At 47.1% G+C, this 20,752-nt stretch overlaps 1 protein-coding gene across 1 annotated transcript; it reads right to left on the bottom strand.

Moving 5' to 3' along the window:
- Positions 1 to 6,897: 6,897 nt before the first annotated feature.
- Positions 6,898 to 20,372, bottom strand: LOC142050067 (uncharacterized). The gene has a single exon (XM_075078394.1). It carries the CDS (start codon positions 20,138 to 20,140, stop codon positions 18,266 to 18,268), a length of 1,875 nt encoding a protein of 624 aa, XP_074934495.1. The 5' UTR covers positions 20,141 to 20,372; the 3' UTR covers positions 6,898 to 18,265.
- Positions 20,373 to 20,752: the final 380 nt, after the last annotated feature.

The following is a 20,752-nucleotide window of genomic DNA, read 5'->3' as shown; positions in this document are numbered from 1 at the left end:
TCACATCAAGACACACCCTTCTGAGGGCCAAGACAGCCGTTACCACCAGGATGAAGCCTCCCCCGTGCTACCAAATCTGTCTGAGGAAGCAGGACACACAGAGCTTTTGTAAACTGCGAAACCAGGTACAAAAAAAAGAACGTCACCCGCTCACCCCAACCTGAACATTGCTGATCTAGACAAAGCCTGAGTTTTGATATTGCTCAGGAAAAGTCACCACAAAATACTGTTTTCTGCCTTCTTTAATCTGATCCTTTGAACATAAAGGGGGTCTAATTCTGCCTACCCTAGTGGATTTTTGGGGGGAGGAGAGCAGCAAGTGGGGCGGTGATGCACAATCTGCCCTTGCACCTTACCAGGCAGCAGAAATGTTCCCGGCTGGGTGGATAATGAAACACCCAAAGCCACAGACCCAGCAGGAGGTAAATGCAGCTTGTTTGACCATGCAGTAAGCAAACAGAAGGTCTAGAGGCTCAAGATGGGGTCAGGAGCCGATGCCAGCTGTGTTCCCTGCTCCCCAACCTCTTCAGCTGGAGCTCAGTGATGGGCAGCTGCTGCTGCAGATGTGCAGGAAGAGAGATGGCACAGGAAGGTCTTTTCCCTCCCTCTCCTTGCCTGGAAAGCTGCTTCTCAAAGGTAAGAGCCAGCACATCAGAGGCAGGTGAGCCACCTCTGAGACGATGCTCATACTTGTGCTTGGAGAGGATTTAGGCACGTGTAGACTGGCTGTGACTGGCCCACTCCTGTTTTTCACCTTTTACAGCTGTTTGAGAGGCCTGAATGGCTCTGGCTTTGCATTTACATCCTCTGCATGGCTGAGAAAACAAGCAGTGCCTTGTCTCCACCGGACTTCTCCACCCTTTTCTGGCTGCCTTTCAGTTATCTGCCAAAGCCCGTTGCAGGCAAATATTTGCTCTGTGGTCTCAGACGCTACCTCACTCCTGTTTGCCCAGGTTCTCACTTCAGTGCCTTGAACATTGTGCTTACTCCACCCACACCCTGGGGTGTTCAAATAGCTACCAAGTCACAAGGGCATGGGCTTCGTGCACACTGCTCTCCTGCATGCTTTCCTTCCCTGGCACTGGCAAACATAAAGAAGAGACAACACAGGCACAAAGATGTCCAGGCTGTCAAACCCACCTGGAGACATTGCAACATTGCTGGGGAGCATGTCAGCCATGCCCGGCACAGCAGTAAGCACCAGGAGGTGAAGAGGAGGGGCAGACACCAGGCCTGCTTTCCGTGGAAGACTGTGCAAATGCTAAGCCCCTGTGCCTCAGTTTGCTGGGACTCCGGTCTGCTACAAGCCCAAACAAGTGGAGGCTTGGGGTTGCACCTTTTTCACCCATCTGCAGGTCCTTGTGTACAGAGCTGTCACTTGGGAGGGCTGCATTTAATTATGTGAGTAGTTTTATTCCATTGGGCTGTGCTCCCACGAGTTGATGCAAGCTAGATAAAATTGTTAGTTGTGGACCATGAGGAGTGCTGTGCCTGAAACAGCCTGGAAGGCCATCTGGGCCTCGTCATCTCGGCAAAATTGCCTGACTAAGGCAGCTGCAGGTCCATCCTTCCCAGGACTCTCTCCGGGGGGTGCTCAGTTTGGCTAAGTAGCCCATACTCCCCTCAGAAGAGCCCTGGCATAGTGCTGAAGGAGCAAGAGGAAAATGAAGTTCCCTGTTCTCTTTTCTTTTTTTTCCCCCTCTACTGATCTTACAGCCTCAAAAGCTTAGAAGTGCAGCCAGACCATTCCCATTACACAGCAGTGGGGCAAGTGCTCCTTATGTGCCCTGATAGCAACGATGGCCCTGATGTACCCAGAGAAGTTTAGGCAGGACTAACATCAGTACTAATGCAGACACTGAGGACACCCGGAGCAGTGCAGCAGCTTTTAAGACCCACATGGTTTTAATTTGGCAGGTATGGAGGGAGAACAGCACACAAAAGTTCAGGCTCCAGCTGTTGTAAGAGTTCGCAGCCAGATGGACACGCGGTGCTGCAGGATGCCTGCTTTGGGGAGGCAGTGTGGCTGCTGCACAGGCATGAAACAGTAAGAAGCAGTACGAAGGGATAAATACAATGCACCAACCCGGCTGCCAGTGCTGTGCCCAGCTGTAACAGCCACGGATCTGTCCGAGAAGGAAGGACTCACCTTTCCACAGCTTCTTGCAAAGCTGGTGTGTGTAGCAAGGAATCAAACTGTGTGGTTTTAATAAAGCAACACCAGCGTGCAGTTTGCCATGTAGCAAATTCTTCCCTTCAAGCAATTTCTCTTTCTAGCCCAGCACATTCACGTCACGTAAAGGCAATGGAGGACACTAGAAAGTCTCTCCTGGTTTTGGCTGTCAAAAGGAAAGTAGCAATGCTAAATTTGAAAGTAGAAAGGAAAGCGAGCAAGGGCAGGAGGCAACTGCACATTGATCCCAGCTGCACGGCACAAGGCGGACACTCCCCTGGGCCACGCTTTGCAAATCTGTCATTTCCCGAAAACGACAATGAGTCACATTTGCCCTGTGTCTCATTTAAAGAAACTGAAAGGATTAAATGGTAAGGCATTGGGAAAGGCTTGTTATGAGTCATGCTGCCAGAGCCATAGCTACATAGGCACTGGAAAGCCCACGTGGCTGTTTCCAAACAGCAGCCCATGGGCAAGTGTGTCCCTTAAAATCTCCAGAATTGGTGATCAGTGGGACTCCAGCGCCTTCAGAAAGGCATGGGGTGACCCAAGGGGGATATTGAGAGTTGAAGATATTAAATGATTTAATGAGATGGCCAGTCATTTGCACAGCTGGGCTTTGGATCAGGTCTGTCTTATCCACAGTGCATGCTCTCAGGAGGTCTGGAAACAGACTTCAGAATAGTGAGAAAGCATTTTATCCACCACCCACTAAAAATAGCCCCACTGTGAAAGAGAGAAATTGCAGGTGAGGAGGGAGAGTTGTTAATCTCCTGAGATCAATCCAGCTGGCCAGCACCTGGACTTGACTCTCCATCTCTCCTCAAAAGACTACAGTAAGGAGAGAAAGAGACTGGAGTACATTCCCCCACACCCCAGTCAACTCTTATTTAATCTCCAACAGCAAAGCTGAAGAGCCTTGCCCTGTGGCAAAAAGCAGAGATAATCTGGCACCTCTGCTGTGCTTTCTTAATCACCTTCAAGTTGCCCATGTTCTAAAGTGTGTTTTGGGGAATAGTTACAAGTATCCCCATGCTGGTGCTTTACCCCAAAGTATTTGTATTAGTCTCAATTTTGTGTAATTTTGTCTCTCAGCTTTTCCTTCCGTTTCTGCGCCATTTAAGCACGCTAAGCATGAACCCCAAAGAGAATTGAGATCCAAGAACTCCATGGAGCTGAGGGGCAACTCCACAAAGCCCACCCAGTTTTCAGGGCCATGTTCTCACTGTGGGTTAATGCCAACCCTGCACAGCCCAGGACAGCAAGGCCGAGCTGACCCTGTGGGCTTACAGTGCTCACACATTAGGCAGTGCCTCTCCTCTACAGCTGCGGTTGTCAGTCAGTTTACTATCTCATTGAACTGAAATTTCTCCTCTTTTGTACATTGACAGATGAAACTGTGGAGGGGAACACTCCTGCCAGTATATGCTCTCTCTGCCCTTCTGTCTTGAGGGTGGTGTGTATTCAGTGAGCTGCAGAGAGAAGTACCCCCACACACCTGGGCAAGGAAGGGAAGGAGAGAGGGAGGGGAGCTGGGGAGGCTGCCAGCCGCAGCCGGAGGGAGCAGATGGAGATGCAGTGTTAGGGTTAGAGAAAAGCGGTGAGTGGGAGGCACTGAGGGAGAGCTCAGGCATAGAGAAAGAATGGGAATGGGGTGGAGAGGAAGGCAAAGAGTTTCTCTTTGGAACTGTGTATAAGCATCAGGACTTGCAGAGCATCAGCAGGTCCAGCTGTCTGCCAAGGAATAGGGTAATGCAGGAGCACTGTTTTTCCACTATAGAGCACAGGCCATGGTAGCTGGAAACCTTCAGGGGTAAGGTTTGTTTAAGGCCCCTCACTGAGGCTGCTAAGCAGCGGCAATCGTTGCAGCTAACAACCTATTTCGTACTCCTTTCAGTTGGACCCACAGCTCAGGACCATGGACGACTGAGTTGTTTGCTGTCCTGCCTGCCAGTCATCAGGAGCAGCAAGCTCCCTACGGAAACGGCAGAGAGACTGCTCTACCAGGTCCAAAGGAAAAAACTTGCTTGATGAAAGAAAAAGAAACAACCGATAAACTGAGCAAAGGGTGGGAATTTAATACCAGGCTTTTATAGCTTAGGTAGTGGAGTGTTCAGAGCTGCTGTGTTGTGGGTTATGTGACTCTGTGGCTACAGGTGCAGAGGAGCTGCCAGGTCTGAGCAGAGGAGTTCGTTTAACACAACAGTATGGGTCAGAGAGCGGCTGACTCCAGGAGCATCCACAGATTAGTGAAAGCTGCAAGGAGATGGTCAGAAATGATGTGATCTGGTTGTCTTATTTGTCTGCTCCTACCTCCTGGTCCGGGTTACTTTAGTCCTGTGACACAACCTCCAAAATGCAATCGTTAGGATGTATAACCCAAACTATGGGACACAAGGTGTATCCAGGGAGCTGTGACTGGCCTTTGCAACTTAGACTCTCAGGAATCAGGCCTCCAGCACTGCCCGACTTGCAGACTGCAGGCTGACAGTGTAGGGAACAATATCCATCCATCCATCCATCCATCCACCTCTCCAAACTGACACACCCATCAGTAACGGTCATCACCTCCCCACCTGCCCTGCTGCAGGGTCTTTCTGGGACTCACATTTGAGAGCTGCAGAAAGAACGGCGAATGCACAGATTTTGGATTTGGCAGGATGGCTTAGATGATGAGACATCTGCCCAAATGTGGTGAAATCTTGTCATTTATACTTCCTGACCTCATTTGCAGTTGGTGGGGGGAAACCCAACTCAACTCGTGTGTCATATCTTGCACATTGCTACGTCACACCAGAGAAAGGGAAAACTTTTAAAAATTACTTTAAAGCAGCCAGCTGCAGGTGAAACAGAAAGTAACCAGCCCACATCAGGGCAAGCAAGAGAGGCTCACAGCTTTTGTGTGTCACCTGCTATTTGACTTCTGGCAAATGATGCAATTGCCAGATCCACCTGAAGGGTGTATGCCAGAACCTAGGTGGACCAGGCTGAAGGAAAATAAAGAGTAGGCTTCAGGAGCACCACTGGGCCTTTGCCTCACTTAGTCCAGAAGACAGGCAGTTCCCAGGCATAAGTGATGACCTGTTGAATTACTACCTTAGGACACTGGTTTTGGAAGCCATCAAGGATCGTGTCTGTTCTACTCTTTCCAGGATCCCAGAGACAGAGAGTGAGGAGAAATGGAGCATCTCAGAAGCAAAAAAAATAATTAACACAATCCTGCAGGTTATTCAACCAATGCAAAGCATCCAGCTTTTACTCTGCACCCTATGGATAATAGAGCACAATCAGTCTAAACTATCTCCTCCCTCAGCACTTCCGAAGGCACTACTCTGAGACACTCAAGGGCAGAAGAACTGAAAGCTTAAAGAGAACAAGTAGATCAGTTCCTATACCACATATGCAAAACACCTTTCTATGGAACTAGGCTCTGAAGCTCAAATTACCATCCAAAATTAGCAACAATACCCTCAAGCATATATCAAAGTGTTAAAGGCTCTCACCATCTTGCTCTTCTGCATCCCCTCTGTATTTAATTTGGAAAGCATCAGGATTATTGCAAGAGTGCTACAGACTCTCCCAGGAAGAAATCTTTATTACAGTGGAGTGGAAATCTGCAAGGAGTGGTCTGGCTAGCATGTGTGAAACACAGCCTGCAGACATGCACAACACGGAGATTAAAAAGCATTAAGTAACTCACAGAGTATTGATGGAGGCATGGCGCACGTATAGAAGTCACAGTAATTCCACACTGAACTGATTATGCAGTCATAAACTGTAAGTGCCAATGTACAACAACTTGAACTGCAGTACGCTCACAGCTTCATTCTTTATCCCCCCTCTAACTTTTGCATGCCACTGAAATCTTGGTAGTCATATCTTAAACCAGAAGAAGCCAGTCCTTCTACCATTTTTTCAGTGTCAGGTCTGGAACCCATACACCTCTAGAGAGCAAGCCAGGGTCCAGCTGTGCACTGGGGTGCAGGCTGGGGTGGCCAATGCCACCGGCACTGCCGCACTGCCTGGCTCTTGCTTGAACTTGGCGTCCTCAGAGCATTCTTAGTGGGGCTTGGCCCTCAGTCCTTCCTCTTGCCACTCAGTTTGGAAGGACGTATCCAGAAGGCAGGGCTGCCTTCCCGGAACAGGGGAGTTTTCAGCTGGGACTTCAGAAGTGTTTCTAGCACGTGGCAATGTTTACTGAGTTGCTCTCCGTTGGGAATATGTCAAGATGCAGCGATGGCCGTAAGAATGATCACGGGAAAGAAAGAGAATAGCCTTACTCAATAGATTTGTTCCAGATGTGGCTTCAGAACAGTTTAAATGGCAAAAAGTGTTTACCATTGCTCGTTCTGCTGAAGAAGAAAAGTCAAGACATGGGCAACTGAAGTCCCCATCCCACAGTGCTGATGGCTCCAGTCACTTTTCTTAGGAATCACCTAAAATCTGATGTCACCAGAGCTGGACTTTCTCTTCTCCTCTTTTTCTCTTTTTATTCAGTTGCATCTGCTCTAGCATATAGGGAAGTTATCCTGAAAAGCAGTGTCTTTACAAGAAGAAATTCTTCCTTCCTTGAGCTTCAAACATGTTAATACAATCCAAAGAAGCAGCATATCAAGCATGCTTAAAAAACATTTAAAAAAAAAACCCAGATCAACAAAAAAGCCTATGCCTTAGGCTAACTTCTAAATTTCTTGCTGAAATAATGAAAAACACAGCCAAAAATATGAATATAAAGCAATTTTAATTTTCCTCTAGATATTTATATCAAAGAAATAATACTCAGGTCCAAGTACTGTACATACAATATCTTCCTTATAAACTCTTTAAACACATGTACAAAATTGCACATTGCAGTTTGCAAAAAATCATAAATACCTTTTTGCATGTAAACAATTCCAGCACAAGGATCAATGTTATACATTCCAAAATGTCTAAGTGTCTGTTCAGAAACAAACAAAAAACAAACAAAAACCCCACTGTGATCTCCATAAAGGTCCTAATGTTACAAATCAATCATTAACAGATTTCTAACTGATGTACTACACACAGGGATACATAAATGAGCACAAGGCAAGTCGCCTTTTAGTCATAAGTACTTAAGACAGAGGCTTGGAATACAATTCTGCTGCCATTTAAATCCATGGTATCCATCCCACAGCATTTAGTGGTAGCAGCACTGAGTAAATTTTTCCAAGATTGCCAATCACAGTATGCCTTACTTTTAATTCTTAAACAAGTTTGCTACCACTGAACAGTAGGAATTGGAAAAGTATTGTAAACACAGTTATCACCGTTGTATATTTAGTAAGTTACAGTATTCTCCTAAACACATCACTAAATTAAGAAAATATTCTACATTTAATCAAGTGCAAGATGCCAACTAATATTGTCCACTTTGTCTCAGAAATAAGTACTTTGAATATAAGACTACATAGTTTGTAAAAGTAATGTAAAAAAATTACAATGGACATAATCCTCAGTTGTATATTTTTAAGCCCTGTAGCTTCTGTTTACATAAAAAAAAAATCACCGCATCAGAAAAAAAGCTGTCAGAAGTGTCCTTGATAAACGTCTCCTGACCAAATCCAGCAAACGAGTAGCTACTGAATTTTGTTTCACTGTGATTACCCCTGTCTGTGTGCAATGTCCTTGCCAGCACACCTGTTTGAACAGAGTTCCCTAAAATAATCAGGTTTAAAAAAATGGGAAGTATGTGTATCCATACAAAGTAATTTGTTTTGTTGTTTGGGTTTTTTGTTTGTTTCAGGAGGCTTGTTTGTTTTGGGAGGTTTTTTTAATCTATTCAAATATTGTAATTTTTTAAAAATTCTTCCTGAAGCAGAGACTTTGAAAGGGTTTCTCAGAGGCTTCCTCTGTGCCAGCTAATTTAATAAGGCAGAATAAGAAGGTACATGTAAACCCAACTTACAAGAACCCAGGAAAGGATGTAGGCAGACAACCACCCACCAACTAGTTGCACGTAAGCTGCTGGAAGAGCAAAGCCAAATCTGAACTGCTGTCTCCACCTTTCGTTTTGAACAGCTATCCTGAAGAAGAAAGTTTCAGTGCCATGCCTGAAGGCCTGGGAAGAACCAGTTTGGATTCCAGAGCTGTAGGACATGGCAGTTTGCTCACACTTCTCCTTTTGGACAAAAAGAGAGCATGAGGATGCTGGTGGCTACCCAGCAGCAGGGAGGGGCTGCTTCTCGTTTTCAGGAGATCCCTTTGGTCAGTGGATCAGCATGTGGCATGACTGTAATCCCAATGAGGACCACAGGACTTGCTTGATCCTAGCAGGAGCCCCAGCTCATGATATTGCAAGGCTTTTATGTACTGCAGGGCATGAAACATTTTCTGTGCCACAGAAGTTCGGCAAGAACCAGGCACCAGAAACCGAGCGCTTTCAAACCTGGGTCCCACTGCCCAAGAGGTCTCTCCTTTTTAGCTGATGGGAGTTAGTTGCTCTGTTCAACTGATACAAAGACATATTGCTCAAAGAATGATGGATTTAATCTTTCCCAGTCTGCACCTATCCAGAACTGCTCCTTTCTCAGGGTGTCTATTTTGAGTGATACAACATTATCCGTCACGAACACCTAAACCTCAGAAAGATCTTCTATCTAGGCAGAAACTGTGGGAAGACCAAGCCAGCCTTAGATGAGCCACTCCAGGAAAGAGGAACAGCCCTGGAAGAATGTCCTACAACTACACAGACTGAAAAACACGGAAAGCTGAAGAGCTACTTCACCAATGAGACTTAATCAGCAATACAGATCCAGTCACCTTTCCCAGTAAGACCCCACATAGGAATCCTAAAGATTACCTTCAGACATCATAAACTAGAGGTAATCTAACAGATTGAGTTTTAAGGCCGAGGAGAACAGCACAACAGCCCTGATATTGCCCTCTCTTGTCTATCCTTGTCTCCTTTTGACCTTAAGAAGCCAGCAGACCCGTTCTGAATTAAGAAGAGTGGGAGTGGTAAGAACCAGCGGCCAAATTTTGGTGGGTGAGAGGCCTATGCAGACTTGCTCATCATTTTCTATTTCAAAGCCAGGAATTGCACAACACTATATTGCAACACTTATTCCCTTCCCTTTGTCCCCTACAAAGTAGCTAAGCGCAACCAAACCAAAATCACTGGTGCAAGTAGGTGTTTACACTGACGGCTCACATGTCAGAACTGCGCCAAGTGTCTCTGTAATTAACAAATAATGCTTTGCACCGAAGCAAAACAATTCTCCAATATTTGCTTGTGATGGTTCTTTTTTTTCCATTTTGGGTTTGGGGTTTTTTTGGGGAGGGGGAATTAATGAAGCCTGATTATTTAATCTGTTACATAGGAGGAATGCTCAAGGGGCTCGCAAGAACTTGTTTTGTTACATGTTGAGCAACACCACATGGGAAAGCCTTGAAATTAGAGCAAATGCTTGAAGACAGGGCGTAGCTGTCTTTTGGAGCTCATCCTCCACGGGTTCATTTTATTAGATAGCAGACCTTTGCATCATCAGTCAGCATTCCAACTGGACTTTACTTGATGACATTTCAGTATGGTGGTTGCCATGGCTTTAAATAAATAAGGGTAAGTGTGAAATTACCAGTCATCAGGCCAAACAGGGAGGGGCAAAGTTTCCAAAGAAGAGAAGTTTAGAAGATACTTAAGGAGTAACAACAAAACAATCTAAAGAGCATTCTGAAAATGAATCTTAATCCTCTGCCACTTAAACATACAATACTACCACTAAATATTGTACCAGAGATAAATTTTATTTCTTCCTTGATTTCCATGGTTTTTTTCTTAATGTTGCTGACTCCTCCAAGTACTATCTCTATTACCATGAGAAAAGGAATAAAAGAAGTAGACTTTATTACACACTTTTGGCCTGCTGGGAAAGCGGTATCATACCATAAAGATACCATAGACATACCAGCTTGTGCTGTGATATCAGTAGTGTGCCCGGAAAGATTTTCAAACATCACAAGGATTTACAATACCATTTTAGTAACTGGCACAAAATGGTCTGGACTGGTAATGACACTTAGGCAGCATTTTATGAATCCCTGATCTGAAGGTGTCATCTTGCAGACTGTAAATAGGTGTCCTAGCTACTCATGGCCACAGCTTATGTGACATATTATACGTAACTAGATTATTTAACTCTCCAGTAGTCAGTATTTTCCCACTATTTCTGTCACCCTTCCATGAAGGATATTAAAAGACAGAATGGTAAAAGTTGGAAAAAACAGGAGTTCAACCCCTGGCTCTATTCCTTTAAGAACGGCAAGTTTTATACCAGTATCTTCTACTGGTATCTTTCCCTAACAGTTACTAGGGGAAAATAAGATATCCTAAATATGCTGTCTGGAATAGTCCATTAACTTTATTCTGTGCCACCACATTGCTTGCGTCCTGCATTACAAGAAAATCTGGAGATTTATGAAACAAAGGTGTGGGAAAGGTTCTCAAGCTCAACACGTTATCCTTCAAAAGGCTCAGTGTGAACCTCAAGATTATCTTTATAAGCCTTTTTTTTTTTTAAAGACTGTACATTTTTAAAGGTCAATTTTCCATGTCAGGCAGGAGGGCCACACATCCCTTAGGGCGGTGGGAAGCTTTCTGCAGAGGACAGGAAAATGGTATCAAACAGTTCTACAGAGTTCAAGTTTCTGGTTATGATTTTTCAAATGTTAAGTCCATGTTCTAAGAACAGGGATGCAATGAGAAGCCTGACTTTTAGCAGCTTCAGCTTTCTCCATCTATGGCAGAAGTACCACCACAATCTGACTGTCACTGAACAGTTGCAAGAGATGCTTTGAGGTACTTAGCAGAAAGGTTTTCAAATTTATTTAAATAAATTTCAAGGGAAGAGTAAAATAGGACTTAATCTAGAAAAAAAGATGTATTTTTCTTCTGGGATGAGATGGAGGGTCTGTTACTGATCTCCAGTGGCACAGCTCTCTGACTATGTGGACCTTATTTAGGTTGCTTACAATTCCACCCTGAACTAGTTCTTGACCAATAAGTAACAGCAGAAGTAAATATTATCAGCAGTGTGCTAAATATCAGAATCTAGCAGTGTATTAGTGCACAGTGAACTGGTCATATCTATTATCTCCATGTGTTAGGAAGGCTTCATAGTCAACCACCACTCCAAAGCATTCCTACAGAAATCATAATTCCTCTAGAAAAGCAATTTAGCCAACACACATACTCCTTAAACTACTGCAGACCATGTATGTTACTAGTACCAGAAATTCACAACAAAGCTCAATTTACAGCTAGCCACACTATGGATAGAGACCTTTTGATAACAGACAAAAGAGCAAACATTATCTGTAAGAACCTTCCTTTCACTTTGCAGCAAATTACTACATATGAACTGCAGCACTTCAGATTACATTAAGGCTAAATGTGACTTTAAAATTAATTATCCTTTTGTGTTAATTTAGCATTGCAGGATTTGACAGTTCTTCAATTTGACTGGAAATCTAAAAAATTACCTTGCAATCACACAAAGAATTGCAGCTTGGTTTTCTTCTGGGAGAACTTGACCATGACAAAGAATATGAAGGCGCCCCATTGTGTACTGCTGCAGCTAAGAAAATCACAGTTCCTCCATTTGGCCATGCCCTTCTTTATGCATGCGAGTGTCTGTGCACAACACCTTGACATGTGTTTATGGGTACCTGTGTGCTTCAGAAGAATTTGTTCATAAAGGTTGGACTTGCTGGCTTTTCCTGTACCAGTGGCTGGCACAGAGTTGAGAGGATACCACCCAAAGCAGAAGTCCAGCACAAGAACTCATGTCCCCTGCAGGCACAAGACCAAGATTCAGTGCTTTTACACCAGTGACACACTTTAGTCAAGACTACTCAACAGAAAGTTGCATTTCAAAACACAGCTTTGGTGTGAGGATGCAGATCCTAGACTGGTTTCCTTCCTCTCCCTGCTACTGTTTCCTCAGCAGGACCCTGCGAGGACGGCTACAGTATGGCATTCTGGTTGACCTGCATGCAGTGGACTGTTTCAACATCCAAGCAGAGATCTGGCTTGTGACTATACTGATGCAGAAAGTAAACCTTCTGGTATGCAATAGATAAGGAAAACCACTTCCAGACTAAAGCAAGCAGCAGGGATCAATGCCTATAGCAAGTCAACAGGATGGTGTCTTGGAAAGCCGCCCTCATTAAAAATTAGGTGCATACATTTCTAGACTCTCTTAGCAACACACAGACAACAGCAGGTTCTCCACTTTACACTCACTGTTGCAGTGTTTTTCAGAAATCTGCATTTAGTTTGTCACACATGACCACCTCGTGCAGAAGTTGCTTCTGTCCCGCCTGAGTTACTACCAGAGACTACGAAGAGAGAAGTTTCACAGCACAAAAAGCTGCAAGCCACTTCACAGGCAGGATAAAAAGAGAAATATCTTTGAAACACAGGACAGGAATAACTGAGAATTAACAAGACCTCTTGTCTCCCATAATGTACCTAAGTCTCCATAAATTCAGATCTAGTTCATCAACACCTTCACAGTAAAGTTTCACCATGTTCAGCAAGATTAACAAGTTTATAAGAAACTTTAGATTCTGCAGTTTGTCACAGGAACATTTATCATACTGCATCAGGTACAGCAAACCCTGATGCAGACCCACAGTGAGTGACTGCAGCATTAGAAACATCAGTTGACATTTGCAGGATTATTATGCACTGTGAAAGCTTTCTGTTCAAGGCTTTTTCTGCTGATACACGTCTTGCCAAATGTTAAAAAAAGGTGAACCCCTGACAGACTGTACTGTCCACCTCTGCTGGAAGGTGCGCAGTCACTGCACACAATACTGATCAGACGAAGTGACCGAAGAGTGTTAAAACAGCCTAGAACTCGTCAACACTCATTCTCAGTTACAGTAAAACTGCAAACAGAATACTCGGAAAATGGAAGTGGTTTTGTGCAAATCAAATATGTACGCAGCTATGTCATACTCCAATTTGTCTACTTGCTAAACATAGAAACTTAGAGAATCAAGTAAGTAAAGAGCAAAATTATCCAGCAGCAGTTAACAGCTGCACACAAGAATAAATGAAAATGTAACTCATTGCTTTTTCTTTTTTAACTTACACTCCAGAATCAGAAGGGCACACAAAATGCATGGAAGAATGACTTATGTTACAAAATGATGGGGTTGGTTATTTTTTTTTTGCATATTAATTTCAGATATGGAGAAATTTTCTCTAAGAAGCTAGGGGATTCAAACAGACAAGACTCAGGTTATGGCAGAGAAGTCACTATTTTCAGCACAACTAGTAACTGAGACACAGCATGCACCTGTAGTTCAGACACCACCAAACAAGAATTCAGAAAGTGTCATCAAGCTATGTAGCTAATTAGAAATGAGTTGCCAAATAGAATTTCCACTTTAACAGCTGCAAACTGCAGAATGCCCCAGGGCTTAACTTTGGGAGATCACTCCTTTGTCAAAGGTGAGACAAACACCATCAATAAGATATTTAAATGAAAAAAAAGTATGCCTTATGACTCTTCCTTCAGTAATGAGATAAACACAAAGGAAGATAATGGAGAATTGTAGTAGGCCCACCCTTTGATCTTCAACAGTGCATGATAGTTAATAGTGATTTATGACATGCAGTGAAAAGTCCAAATCCTTTGAGGTATTTATGTCTTGCAAGACCATCAAAGGCTCATGACAAAAATGTCATCACCACCACCAGGATCATCCCCTCTTGGTAATCAGGACTTATCACCCCTGAACACCTACGCTTCTCAAAGTATGCAAAGTACTTGTGCTTTGGCAATTGCTCTCTAAGCCTGCCAATTGGGCTCGACCTGGAGTCACAGTGAAAGTTGTAAGAACCACTCACCAACCACCCGGACATGTCTGGACACCTTGTGATGCTGACAGATTTCACTACCCATTCTATGCTGGGGAGCAAACCAATTAACTTTTCTAGTAATGACAACGTTTGTATCAGTCATAGAAGAGCACTTTCCCTGCACTCACAGCAAGCAGGGGCAGATCAGATGGGAGCTCCTCCCTCTGCCCAAGGAAGGAGTGAACAAGACCTCCCTCACCACAAACAGTCCTCCTCGTACTCCCCAGGACAGAAAAGATCTGATAACAATTTAAAGAAATGAAAGTAATTTATGAATCAAACTATTTTGCTGTAGCACCTAAATAGGAAGGCACTTCACATCTAGATCAAGATATCGGTTCAAGCGCGTTCAAAATCTGCTGATGAGCAGCAAGCAAGATGGGCACAGGAACAGGCATCCACCAGCCAAAACAGAGAAAGGGAGGGACTGTATAATCTCCAGAGCAGTGATTACAGCTAGGGCAAAGCAAAGAGGGATGTCTGATTGTCATGGCTTTGCACCTGGAATGCAAAACCATATCAGAAGGGCATGAGGGTACCCTGGAAACCCAAGTCACGCAGTGAGAATCTTTGTATGGACTAGCAAATAGCATGCACAAGTATAATAAAACATGGTATGGTTTTGAAGGATGAAGAAAAATGCTAAAAAGCGGTGAGATTCCACTGATCATGGACTGTTTTGGTGGAGTTTTCTTGTTTGTCTTGTTACAGTGATACACAGCCAACTTGCCCGGAGTTACTGAAAAGCAGCTACATTGATGCAAATCACATAAAGAACTGGAAAATTTTTACCCAGTCTCCATCTTTTAGCATCTCACAGTGACCAAAGTTTTAGGCAGAAAATCAAACCCTAAAAGAAATAGACATGAAAAATACTGCTACGAACTGAAGAAAAAAGGCAGAACAAAATAAAGAAGCCATATTTAAAGATTTGGGAAAAGCCAAGAGTACTGATACATTTTAGAAGACAGTAACAATCAAGCCTGATAGCTGCAGCAGGCAAGCACTCCTGTGTTGTATCTTGTTATACTGGCTTAAAATGCGAGGTGCTTAGGCTATCCACTCATATCTCTACTATATGAGCAGCAACCTCTAGCAGAAACAACAGGGGAAAAAAACCAGCTACCCCACACTGTTCTCAGATTTTGGTCATGTCAGTGTTAGATCCTGTTTCTTAGCCTAAATCCCAGATAAAAGAAGGCATTTATGAAGGTAACCTGTCACTCTACAGAAAACATTTCTTTCTGGCAACTCCACTACCAGAATAGCAGCCTCTGGCAGACAGCTGGAGCCACCAGCCTCACTAGTAACCTCTCATCAGTCATCAGGGTAACAGAGCTGGCCTGTCAGCACTTCTACCACCTAACAGATGTCAGCTAGAATATAGAGCAGGCTATCAAAGAAGTTGCCACACGAGGTCTCTGAGAGGCTGGATGCAGGACTGCTCTTGCAGAAAGTTTAAATGAGAGAGAGGTAATGTGTGGTGGTTTCCAGCTTTAATACTACCATGCTGAAAAGGGTGAGCTCATAATAGCCCTGCCCTTGGCTGGGAAGGGGAATTGCAGTGATTTCCTGTGTTTTGTGGATCCCCCACTTCTCCTTGGTCATTACTAATACAGTATGACCAGAAATGGTAAAACAAGTAAAGAACAAGTACTGCACAGCTGCATTTAACACTGTCCTGTGTCCTACCACAAGATCTTCACCTAGCCCTACACTCAATTTGCAAATACAAGAACTGAAACAGTAGTGGCCACCCACGTAATTTTTATGAATTTTTCCAGGATTCCTTGAAAAAAACCCACCTCACTACACATACAGTAAAGCTAAGCATCTCACATCAATGCGTCTACCAGGCAGCATTACCTCTCTCACTAGGGAAAGCATGTTAACTGTCGGGGGCAAAAAAAAGAAAAAAAATCTTTATCAGTTTCTCGAGTCTTGCAGCATCTTTGCAGATAGGTGATGCCTGCCACATAGTAAAAACCAGCTATTTTTCACCCAGTTGTTATATAAAAGGTAGTGCTACAGATTGTATGCTGTCCATTTCAGAATGCCTTTAAGAAGTCTTTAAACCTGTGTTAAGATCAAAATAATTTTTTATCTGTTCATTACTATTTCTAACAGCAGAAGGTACTTGTTACACGCAATCATTTCAACCACCGAAAAAGGCTCTGGTGACATGATTACAGTTATACAATGATTAATATGGCTTCTACCTAATTTGCATATGCATTAAGAAAAGAAATATCCTCAGAGCATCTCAGCTACAATAACACAATTGCTATGCATTGTCATGTCATTTCACACAAGTGCCAGGAATGACTATGCACTAAAAGAAAAGGCTCACACACTTGACTTCTGCAGCTCAACTTTCAGGACAGATAGCACTCACGTATCCCCAGTGAAAGCAAGAAAAACTGTGAGTCTATCCCATTCTTCTTGAATCGCAGAGCATCAAGTGTAGCCTTCAGAAGAAGTAAGAGATGTTCAACAGCTCCTGAGTGGGTTTAACAGACCCAAGCAATGGCTTGTACACATAAAGATGTCTATGCCCCCTCGGTTCCTCATACAATCCCCATTTTCACCAGCTGGCACAGACACATATCCCCATGTAAGTTTTGCCTCTGAGTTCAAGCAAAGTTGTTAGCACAGTTTCAAAGAGGGGAGTGGGCCCCGCTCTGCAAGCTGGATCTGCTCAGGAGATGCCCTGCCCTCCCCCAACGGCAGGCCCAGCCCGCAGCCCCCACACCGAGGGGCTTCTGGTGGGGTGACGGCCACACTCCGACAGACCCTTCCCACGGCACCGCGCCACAGGGCTCAACAGCGCTGCATTAGCGGCTATGCTCAAAATACACAGGTGCAGCAAAAGCAAGGTAGGCAGTAGTACCGAGCAAGGGATCTAAAGCTTTCAAAAACTGATTGAGGATTATGTCAAATCAGAGGAAATAGTTCCTTTACTATTCTCTTCTACTAGTAAAATCTTGACAAAGAAATAAATCACACCAATTCTTCCCAACCAGAAAAATGTTGCACGTTCTAGTGCTGACTCTTTCTGCTCTAGAGTATTGCAGAAAGTTTCTTTAGAACAAAGTAGACCAAGAGCAAGATACACAGATTTCTACTGAAAAATAAATCTACTTCTCCATAATATTTCTGTGATTTATTCAAACAGAATACAATGGAAGTACCACCTTAGCTATAAAGCTAACCCACCCCAAATCTGAGCCCTTTTCTGTATAGCACTGAGTTGTTACTATACTACGTAAAGAGCAAACACTACTGGAATGTACACAGTGAAGGAAAAAAAAGTAAAGCTCTTCTTGCCAAAGTAACCGTTTTCACTACTAATATGTTATATAGAAAAATAAGGTCTAGGCAACCTCCAAAAGTGTTCAAGTTTCAATAAATAACTATCAATGCCCCAGGTTCGCACTGGCACAAGAAATACGGAGCATACAGTTTAGAAAAGTATTTTCATATGACTGAATCAGCAATGCATTTCATCCTGCTTCAGATTTACAACAAAAATCATTTCCCTCCAGGGTTCAATTTTAAAAACAAAGCTGTGTTAAGTGCAAGAGCACCCACATAGCTGTCTTAACTCTCAATGGCAAATTAAAGCTCTAGAGAAAGACGGTATTTTAAAAAAAAGTTCTTTATCAATACCAAGAAAATATACATAGCCATATTATGTTTTAAATATATATATACACGCACATCTTTTCAAAAGGGTACGATTCTGGCTTTTTTTTTTTTTAAGTTTGAAAAGCTTATCCATTGCTATGCAGTTCAGTAAGGTGTATTAGGAAACACACTATATATCCCCCATGAAAATAAAGTTGAATCTTTCTGTAAACAGGAATCTCCTTAATTTCCGAAATCTCTACAGACCTCAAGTACTTCACTGAAAAAAAAAGAAAAACAAAACAATCCACCTGCCCCAAAACCACCCACGGAGACCCTCGCTGCCGAGCGAAACATCGAGACCTCGGGGAACACTTAGCAACACCCGGCTCGTGCAGCCGCCTTCTCCGGGCGCAAATAAATAGTAATAATAATAATTAATAACAATAGGAGAGCGGCGGTGGGGGCGCGCCTCGGCCCCGCGGTGCCTCCGCTCCGCGCCGCCCCGGCGGCGGGCGGTGCCGGTGCCCGGAAGGGAGATGGTGCCGGTGCCGGGGTCGGGGCGTCCCTCCTCAGCAGGCGCTAGTCTCCGGCGCGGCGGCGGCCGCCTCGGCGGGCGGCTCCCGGGGCTGGGCGGCGGCGGGGGGCGGATGCCCGGCGGCGTTGATGTGGCAGCCGGAGGAGAGGTGGCTGCGGACGCGGCCCTGCAGCTGGGAGACCTGGGCGCGGAGGAGGTTGGCGGTGGCGGCCAGCTCGGCGTTCTGCCCCTTGAGCGCCTTCACCTTCTCCTCCAGCCGGGCGATGCGCTCCAGCTTCCGCCGGCGGCACTTGGAGGCGGCGATGCGGTTCCGCAGCCGCTTGCGCTCCGCCTTCAGCCGCTCCTGGCTCTCCGCGTCCAGCGGCGACAGCGACGGCGGCGTCGGGGCGCTGCTGCCGCCCTCCCCGCCCGCCGACGGCGGCACTTCGGGCACCGTCTGCGGCTCCTCCAGGGACCGCGCCGGCGGGAGCCGGCCGCTCCCCAAGCCCGCCGCCCCGAAGCCCAGGCCCGCCGGCGGCGGCGGCGGCGGCGGAGGCGGGGCGGAGGCGGCGGGGTAGGCGCTGCCCGAGGGGCTCAGCGGCCCCGCGGGGTTGAAGCCGCTCAAGTTGGTGTAGACGGCCGGCGGGTCGGCGGCGGCGGCGGCTCCCGGCGGCCCCGGGCGGGCGGTGCAGCAGGGTCCCGGCGTGGAGAGCGGCGGCGGCGCCGCCAGGAGCTGGTTTTGCTTGTGCAGGTCGGCCAGGGCCTTAACGAAACCGTCGGCGAAACCCTCCTGCTCCTGCGTCACCGGCTGCCGGTAGAGAAACGGCCCCGCGGCCGCGGCCCCGCCGCTCCCCGCCCCGGGCGCCGTCGGCCCCGGACTGCCGGACCCCAGCCCCGCTCCCCCCTGGATCAGCAGCTGCTCCAGGTCGGCGGCCGGCGGTAGTTTAAGCAGCGGCAGCTCCGCAGCCGAGCCCAGCGCGGCCTCCGGGCCGCCGCGGGCCGCCGCCGCCGCACCGCCGCCGCCCGCCGGCTCCGCGGAGCCAGCGGCCGGCGGCGGGGCGGCGGCGGGCGGCGGCTGTAGCAAGCGCAGAGCCGCCGCGCTGCCGCGGGCGCCGGCGGGCGGGCGGAGGGCGAAGGGCCCCGGCAGCGGTGCGGGGGCGGCGGTCGCCAGGTCCCGCTTCTTCCCGGCGCCCAGCAGCAGCTTCTGCCCGGCCGCCGCCGCAGCCGCCGCATCGGCTCCGGGGCCGCCGGCGGTACCGAAACCCGGCAGCGGCACGAAGTCGCGCAGCAGCTCTAGTCCTTCCTCGGGGTAAAACGGCGCCTCCATCTTCACGGCGGATCGCCCGCTACGCCCGCCGCTCATGCTGCCGCCCTCGCCGGCCGGCGGCGGCGGCGGCGACTCCGGTGCGGCGCGGGGCGGGCCGGGCTGGGCGGCTGCTCCGCGGGGCCCGCCGCCCTCAGCTGGCAGCGGGGACTGAGCCGCCTCCCGGCGCCGCCGGCCCCACGCCACGCCCCGGGCCCGCCGACTGCCCGCCCCGCCGCCGCCGCTGCCGGGCCCCCCCGCTGCTTCCCCCGCCCGCCGGGCTTGCGCGAAAGGGCTTCCCGCCGCAGCCTCGGTGTTGCCCCAGTGGGGCGCCCGTGGGGAGCCCGCGCTGCTTCCTCCCGGGAAACTCGCCCCGCAGCTGGGGTGCGGCGGGGGAGGCGCTGCCGGCGGCTTCGCCCGGAACGAGGGGTTTCCCGCGGGCATCACCTGGGGATGTTCCAGCCGCGGCGCACGTCCTGCACGAGGGAAACGAGCGAAGCCCACGCGTGGCGGCCGCTGTGGGCAGGTGCTCCTGCGCTGTGCCTGTGACGGACGGGCACAGGGTAGCGCAGGTGTCAGGGTGGGCTGGGAAGTCTGTCGGGGAAACGTTCGGCTGTCGGGAAACATGCCGACTTGTCAAAGCAAAAGCCGCTCACAAGAAGGAGATGGATCTGACATAGCTTTTCTTCTGAGAAAAAAAATAAGTTTAGAGAAAGGGTTTGAAACAGCTTAGACATCTTTTCAACATTACTGAAACATGAAAGTACTGTTTTTCGGTGTGGGGGTAGCATTTGTATGTTATCTTCAATTGAAGCAATTCCCCCTGCCCCCCTCCAAGTCTCCAAAATCCTTAGAGGATGAGGGAATTGCTTCCCACCCCGTCTTTTAAAAATCCCTTCAGCTGGGGATAGTAATGTGATCCTGACAGAGCTGCTGAAAGCTCTCTTTTGATTTGGCCTCCTGACTGAGGGACTCAGTGGCTCATCCACACATTCACCAGCTCTCCCCAACCATGGTGGGATCCACCAGTACCCCCCCAGTTAGGCCTCACCCTTCTGCAAGCTACCTGTGCTCTCTCCCCAGACATTTCCTCCCTGCACATCAAGATCAAGTCCCATTTCTCCCAGGGCCTAGGGATGGTGCTGAGCTCTGCTGTAGCCCCACCATGTGCATGGCCTCATGGTGCCTCCACGGTGCCTCCATGGTGCGTAGGTTTCCTCCAAAAACAGAAGCAGGGAA

Source organism: Phalacrocorax aristotelis, chromosome Z (assembly GCF_949628215.1).
Source record: "Phalacrocorax aristotelis chromosome Z, bGulAri2.1, whole genome shotgun sequence".
Lineage (NCBI taxonomy): Eukaryota > Metazoa > Chordata > Aves > Suliformes > Phalacrocoracidae > Phalacrocorax > Phalacrocorax aristotelis.
The sequence above is the reverse complement of the archived record's forward strand: the minus strand, read 5'-3'. Positions and strand labels throughout refer to the sequence as shown.

Excerpts from the sequence above, each read along its gene's own strand:
- LOC142050067 (XM_075078394.1), bottom strand. The coding sequence starts at position 20,140 with ATGTTTCCCGACAGCCGAACGTTTCCCCGACAGACTTCCCAGCCCACC.